Here is a 7,500-nt window from a genome sequence, read left to right as displayed (position 1 = left end):
GAACACTTGGGACAAAGGAAGAAGAGGGTGAGGAAAGGCAAGCAACCTTCATTTCTCCTCTTCAGCAGGTACACCAGGCAGTGGCCCTCCAGCTCCTATTTTCCATCTAGCACAGACCACAATTTCCAGGTGCATTTCCTCGGTTCCACCACAAATCCGCGAAGCCCTTATCCGCGGAGACATAAGCGCGAAGACTAATTCGCGCCGTTCTAAGCGCTAAGGAAAAACGCGACCCTACCACGATGACATAATCGCGGGGGGCAAAATCGTGCATTCCCAAGCACTCAGTACCCTAACCCTAACCCTAACCCTAACCCTAGCCCTAAACGTAAACCTAAACCTAACCCTAAACCTAACCCTAAACCTAACCCTAAAACAAACCCCTAAACCTAATCCTAACCCTTACCTTCATTGAAGTCGGCTTTCTGCCGCGGCGCCGTTTTAAAGCGCCCTTCTGTTGCCGTGCTGTTGTCGCAGTGGTGATGATGTGCGGTGATGACGTCGCGGCTTTAGCGCCGTGATTTTATCACCGCGATTTTGACTAGCGCGGTTTTGTCGTGCCACGCATTTCCTCAAGTAATGCCACTCTAGCATCCTTCCCTAAAACAGATGTGCTGTTTAGGACAATTATGGGAAGCTCAGGACACCTTCTTGGGTCACCTTGTCATGCTGAACATCGGTGTCTTGTGAGCAAAATATAACAAAACAAACCCATGCCTAAGCCAAGTTTAGTGTGTGATGCAGGAAATTAATCGACTGTATTGAGCCTGGAGTTTTTTTCCCACCAGAGAGTGTTGGTTCATTTAATAACTACCTGACGTATGAATATGCAATCACTGAACCTTTTCTTGATACGGGGACAATAGATGGGAAAGTTTGGGTTTTCCTGGTTATACAATAGGGCAGTGGTTCCCAAACTTGGCAACTTTAAGACTTGTGGACTTCAACTCCCAGATTCTCCATCCAGCAGCTGGCTGGAGAATTCTGGGAGTTGAAGTCCACAAGTCTTAAAGTTGCCAAGTTTGGGAACCACTGCTATAGAGGATAATCTTAAGATTTTGGGTAATGTCTTGTTTGCTTGATTTCTGGTCTTCAAATATAGTATTAGCTACCATAATGATTAATTAATATTGTTTTTCTTATTCAAGTCCTTAATTTGCAAATTTAATTTTAAACTTCTCTTATTAAAACTCCCATCAGAACCACCTCAGCAGAGCTGGCTGGAGAATTCTGGGAGTTGAAGTCCACAAGTCTTAAAGTTGCCAAGTTTGGGAACCACTGCAATAGGGTAATAAGGGCTTTCTTACAAGCAAAATTTAAGAACGAATCCCTTGAAAGATAAAACACTTAAAGGTGTTTTATCATTATCTTTCAGTTGTAACGCTGTCATGCTTTCCTATTATTTATTCCTTTTTCTTATAGCAAAAAGATCCAAGGGAAGAAAGAAGAATAGCTGAGCTGAGAGAAAAAAAATGAGCTCTTGGAAAAATGTTGGGAGATCCAGCTAATAGATAAATAATGCTGGGAGTTTCTGTTTGCCAATGGGGAGCTCAGCTTGGCATTCACTTGTGGGGAAAACGTTTTCCCCCTTTTCGTATTCTGCAGCATGTGTCGTATTGTATGGAAGAAACCTGAGTAGGATGAAGCAGTTCTAGTCTTGCCACCAAGTTTTGAATGCACTGAATATGGATTCTTTCTATTTCTGGGTTAGAAAGGGACCAGACACATCTACGACGTATCTACGAGACCGCCTCCTGCCACATACCTCCCAACGGCCAATAAGACGGCCGAAAATCAAGGGTGGGCCTCCTCCGGGTGCTGTTGACCGGACAATGCCGGTTGGCGACCCTCAGGGGAGGGCCTTCTCTGTAGCTGCTCCAGCCGTGTGGAACGATCTACCCCAGAGATCCGGACCCTTCCCACTCTCTCGGCCTTCTGAAAGGCCACAAAGACCTGGTTATTCCGGCAGGCCTGGGGCTGTTGACCTCACGAATGAGGTCCAGCCCCACTAAGATTGAGTGTATGATGTGTTGCTTTTAATCTGTTTTTTCTCTTCCTTGTTTAACTTTTTATTTTTTAGTTCTGTATCTTGTAAGCCGCCCGGAGTCCTTCGGGATTGGGCGGCATATAAATTCATTAAATTTACAATTTACACACAAACATACACTAGAGATATATACATACGTACATAACCATCTGCAGAGGACTTACCAAGTTTTTCCACATATATTGTTCTGGCGTAGAGGGTATTGTTAGAGGACAGCCCCTCAAAGACTTTGATCTCCAGGGGGCTGAAAGCTGAGATATCCTGCCTTTGAAAGAAGCAGGTGTAGAGTGTTGTATTCCTGGATGTGTTCTCCACAGTCAAATTACAGGACTTCAGGACGGTGTCTTCCCTGGGTGAAATCAAGGGACAAAATAGGATTAATCTTGGAAGGAAACGATTATGAAGGGGTTTCCCTCCTCCCCCCTGTTCCCAGCAGAAGCCGTAGAGTCAAGCAAGAGGATAGATTTCCATTCTTGAGGTTGGAAGGTTGACTGCTACTACATAATTTTTGCTGTCTGGCTTTTCAAAAGCCTCCCTGTCAGTACTAGTTAAAGCGTGGGACTGACATCTGCAAGTATTTTAATGAGGACCTAGTTGGTTGTTTCAAATTCACATGTAAACTCTTCCTCATTTTACAACTCCTGAGTGGGGCTTTTCTCCTGAATCTCTAACAAAGGATGAATCAAACTGAGACTTAGCTGACTGAAGGATGATACCAGTCTGCTCCCTATATATAAAAAGAGCCGAAGTGGCACAGTGGTTAGAGTGCAGCACTGCAGGCTACTTCAGCTGACTGCAGTTCTGCAGTTCGGCTGTTCTAATCTCACCGGCTCAGGGTTGACTCATCCTTTCATCCTTCCGAGGTAGGTGAAATGAGGACCCAGACTGTGGGGGCGATATGCTGACTCTGTAAACCGCTTAGAGAGGGCTGAAAGCCCTATGAAGCAGTATATAAGTCTATAGTCAGACAGGCTGACTATACTACAGTGTATAAAACACTTACTCAAACTTGTAGCAAAAACTGTACATGCTCTGGTTCTTTGATTCCTTCAGAAGATCTGATGTTTCCCAGAAACAGGCCAGATCTTCCAGCTGCTGTGTGAAGCACTTGGGGTTCAAGAGCTCTTCCGTCAACAGGCGTGCAACTGGATGCAAAGCAGAGAGACACCACGTTTAATGTTACCCACTGATATGGGACTGCAGGGATCACAACACAACCATCCCTATCCGATCACTGGGCAGCAAAATTGTATCTTCTGAAGGTGGCACAAAAGAAGGCTGTGGGGTGTTTGCCAATTATGCCAACCTGATATGTTCCCCCAATTAAGCAAAGCCTCGGGCAGACACAAAGCAAAACCAAATACCAACAAACACAGCCCCAAACTGGTAGCATTAATTGATTTAATTAATTAATTGGCATACAAATAAAATAAATCTAAATCTATTTAAGTCAGAAAAATAAGTTGGTTATTTGAAATGGAATGATTGGAAATCTAAGAAACTATGTAAGTTACAAACATTTGGAGTTTCACCTGTAAGTTCCTAGTTCATGACAGAGCCTTCTGCACTGGGCTAAAACTAAAGAAAAAAAGCTTTTCTACACAACAGAAATTATAGCATAGAGTCTTGGCTGTAATTTTCCTTTCTTTCAATTCCTTCAGCAATATGTATACCTCAGGATATATAGCAATGTGTTTTGGATTCTAGCTGGTAGCAGTGGATCATAAAAACAGTACCTTGTTTGCCAGAATCACATGATCCACAATACTGTATGCATTGTAGGATTCTGCTTCCTTATGAGTACATGTGCCTACACACACACACACACACACACACACACACTTCTATAACAACCATCTCCTTCTGACATGTGTTTCCTGAGATAAGGGACACTTTCCCTACTTTCTGTTCACGCCATAGGTAAATTCACATCAACCAAAAGGTTCGGTTATACACAGAAATGCAATAAATACAAATAGTAAGGAATCTGCACATAGCATCTGGATTTCTTTCACTGTTTTTTTTTACATTCCTCCTGCTTTCCTGTATACAATTGTATGAAATAAGCTGCATAAGTAAGAAGAGCTAATATACATGCTAGAAATTAAATAAATAAGTCCTGGCGAGTACTTTCTTCCAGGACAGCAGAACTTGCTAGAAAGATCTGACTATAATTTCTTAACCACTTATAGCATGGGGCTATTGGTTGGGGGATGGGAGTAAACAACTGGACTCCAGAGACGCAACAGAGTTTGTGATAGTATTTGTGCCCCAGGTTTGCACATGGATTCCTCTAGAAGCTCGGCACTTTAGTTCTTTTTAAATGAATGGGATTTGGACAAAAGCTTCTTTTGAGTAGCTTATTGTCTTTGAATTCAGTCTGGAGATTCACAAATCAAACACACATGCATGCACATGCACACTGATGAAAACACACCCAAGAAAACGGTCACGTGCTCTTAGAGAGTATACTTGAAGTGGGGGGGGGATTAAAAGGTGGGAATTTAAGCACAATAGGTCCATCCTAGAGAAAACAGACTTGAAGACTTGTGAAGAGTCTGATAGATAAGATATTTAGAAAAGTATTGCTAGAGAGAGGACAAGACAGAGCAGGATGTGGTGAGAATATCCCTTTGATTAGAAACAATTAATTCTTAATTCCTTGGCAAGAAATCTGCATGCTTTGAGGCAATCTTTTTAAAGGTCTCTATGGGGCAATCCCTATGCCCTATTGCAATGCACAATGTGCTTGAAAAAAGATGCTGAAGTAGCACATGCTCACCAGTTGAAAAAGTACCTTCATTTCCTACTGTTAGATTAAGATCTTATGATTTCAGACTATTTTTAGTGGAATCTTTGGTTTAAACAAGAGAGTGTACTTTGACTGAATTATTCAACCCATGACACTTTGCAGCCTACAATGTAAACTAAAGCAGAGTTTAAAGTAGCACAAAGACTTGCTGTATTAGCAGAGCTGGATCTGTCAGGATTTATTTTTTTTATTACAAGTCCTTGCTGGATGTCGTAGTCAGGAAATTAAATTGTGAAAGACCCTTACATACACAAATGCATCAAGTGAGACAAATCACACCCTGCTTCACAACCTATGATTACGTTCACTCATAATGAGTCCTGGAATATTTATGTGACACAGGTCAGGTTCTACCTATGGTCAGGGTGAAACCCTTTCTTTTTAAAGTAAGCATTTGCTCCATGTTATAATCTCCATATGTCTAACTGTTGTTTTAACAAATCAGTAACAAATATCAATCCATGACTATATAGGTGAAACGAATATAAATTAGAAAGCATTTTTCTATTATCTTTGTATAAATGAATATTTTGGATTTCAGAATTTTAAGATTACCGTAGAAGGGAGAAACCATCTTTAGGTGGGAAGCATAGGGTGATAATGTACCTGGGCTCCTATACCTGCGTTTGCTGATGTATGCAACACAAGTCAAAAATATTGTAGATGCTACTAAGGATGTCTGTCACTTTGTGTGATGTCTCTGTAATCCACCCCCTCCTCCCACTCTTGCTTAAATGGCTATAACTGAGCATCAGCCTTTTTTGACTTGATGCTCTCCCGAGAAAACATCTCTTCAAGCCTGCAGCCAGCATGGCTTTTAGCACTGCCAGGGAAGTGCTAAGCTAAGTCTGAAAGGCTGCTGCCAAGTTGCCGGCCTTGGAAGATCAAAGCATGGAAGGCTTTGGTTGTGCCAGGATCACCCCTTTCATGCCACGGAGCACTGTTGATCTCTGCTCCTCAACAGCGCTCTACATGGGGCAGCCCTTGAAGAGTATTCGGAGACTTCAACTCGTCCAGAACGCAGCCGCGCGAGCAATTGTGGGTGCACCTTGGTTCACCCACGTTACACCTATCCTCCGCGAGCTGCACTGGCTGCCTATTGGTCTCCGGATACGCTTCAAGGTGCTAGTCGTCACTTATAAAGCCCTTCATGGTATTGGACCTGGGTACTTGAGAGACCGCCTGCTGCCAATTACCTCCCACAGACCCATTAGATCACACAGGGTCGGCCTCCTCCGGGTTCTGTCTACCAGCCAATGCCATCTGGCTACTACCCGGTGGAGGGCCTTCTCTGTGGCAGCTCCGGCCCTCTGGAATGAGCTCCCCGTAGGGATTCGGACCCTCACCTCTCTCCAGGCCTTCCGAAAAGCCGTCAAAACCTGGCTTTGCCGACAGGCCTGGGGTTGATGAGTTCCTCCCCTCTCGACTGTATGGTTGTATGATTCTTGTTTATTTTAATCACATGTATTGTGTTTTTGTTCCCCTTTTTCCCCTTTTGAATTGTTCGCCGCCCTGAGTCCTCCCGGAGAAGGGCGGCATACAAATAATAAAATTCAATTCAATTCAGTTCAGTATCTCTCAGAGGTTTTCTCCCTTCCTCCGTGTTAACTGTGGATCGAACCTGCACAGGGAGGGATTTTCAGATCCACGCGGCCTTACAAGAAACTGCCCTCAGACTGGAAAGAGACCAAAAATGGTTTCCTGCAACCTTTTCCAGTCTGCCCAACTTTTTGGAAGTCTGGTAGCAGCTCTCCCGAATCACGTATGTTATTAAAAGGCACGTGCGTTCGTAAGCTCCAGCTGACGTCATTCCATGCCTAGAGTGGCTTTTCCTCTCTTGACCCCTCGTGATTTTTTGCTACATAAACTAACATGGCACTCCTCCTCTTCCTCTTCCCAGTAGCAATGTTTGTCAAGCCCCAGCATGGCTGGCTGGAGTTCTGGGAGTTGAAGTCTACACATCTTAAATCACCATGGTTGAGGAAATTGCTCTACCATATGGCTGCATGAATTCAAAGGTGCTAAAATTAGACCCCTGGCAGGCTGGCCTCAGGTGTTACCTCTTGACCAGCTGGTGCCTCTGACTCTTCATTCCGTGACCTATCTCCTCTGCTCCTGCCACCCTGTGATGACCCTCACCTGCCTCCTCCTCCTTGCCCTTCCTGCCCGCACTTAGCCCAGCCTGTTCAAGAAGAGTACCTTTGCTGTGGAAGTGTGCACCGAGATCCTAGGTCCCTCCTGAAGTGATCCAGAAGCCCAAAACACCAGGATCCAAAAGGCGGCAATGGACCTCCAGGCCTGCTCCATGCTTTGGTGGGAGAAAGGGACGCCGTTTCTCCAGAAAAGACTTTTCACCTGCTCTGCCAGTTGGTAACTGACTGCAGAAGCTGGTGCCTGAGTCTTTGCTCCACAGCTGGAGGCTGCAGATAAGAGGCGGGCACTGGGTTGAGAGAGGTAGCGGGAAAGCAACAACAACAAATTGCTTCATCTGCGAGCAGACGGGAGCCCCCTCTCCCCCTGGGGATTTCTCCTGTGCATGGCAGCTTACTCTCTTCTTACATTCAGGGTAAGGCTATGTCAAATGTATTGTAACCCAACGGCAACTCCAGGATACTTCTGTCCACCCCAAAGCTTGAAACTA

General features: G+C 44.4%; 1 protein-coding gene across 1 annotated transcript in view; it reads right to left on the bottom strand.

Annotated features, from left to right (window-relative positions):
• The window catches only part of LOC116514652 (erythropoietin receptor-like), a 47,492-nt gene that overhangs the window by 10,388 nt on the left and 29,604 nt on the right, over positions 1–7,500 (bottom strand). Inside the window, 4 exon segments of the mRNA XM_032226268.1 lie at positions 1–5; positions 2,212–2,396; positions 3,051–3,192; positions 7,059–7,086. The exon segment at positions 1–5 is cut by the window's left edge and continues 116 nt beyond it. Coding sequence (XP_032082159.1) covers positions 1–5; positions 2,212–2,396; positions 3,051–3,192; positions 7,059–7,086 — 360 coding nt within the window.

This window comes from Thamnophis elegans, chromosome 11 (genome assembly GCF_009769535.1).
Source record: "Thamnophis elegans isolate rThaEle1 chromosome 11, rThaEle1.pri, whole genome shotgun sequence".
NCBI lineage: Eukaryota > Metazoa > Chordata > Lepidosauria > Squamata > Colubridae > Thamnophis > Thamnophis elegans.
The sequence above is the reverse complement of the archived record's forward strand: the minus strand, read 5'-3'. Positions and strand labels throughout refer to the sequence as shown.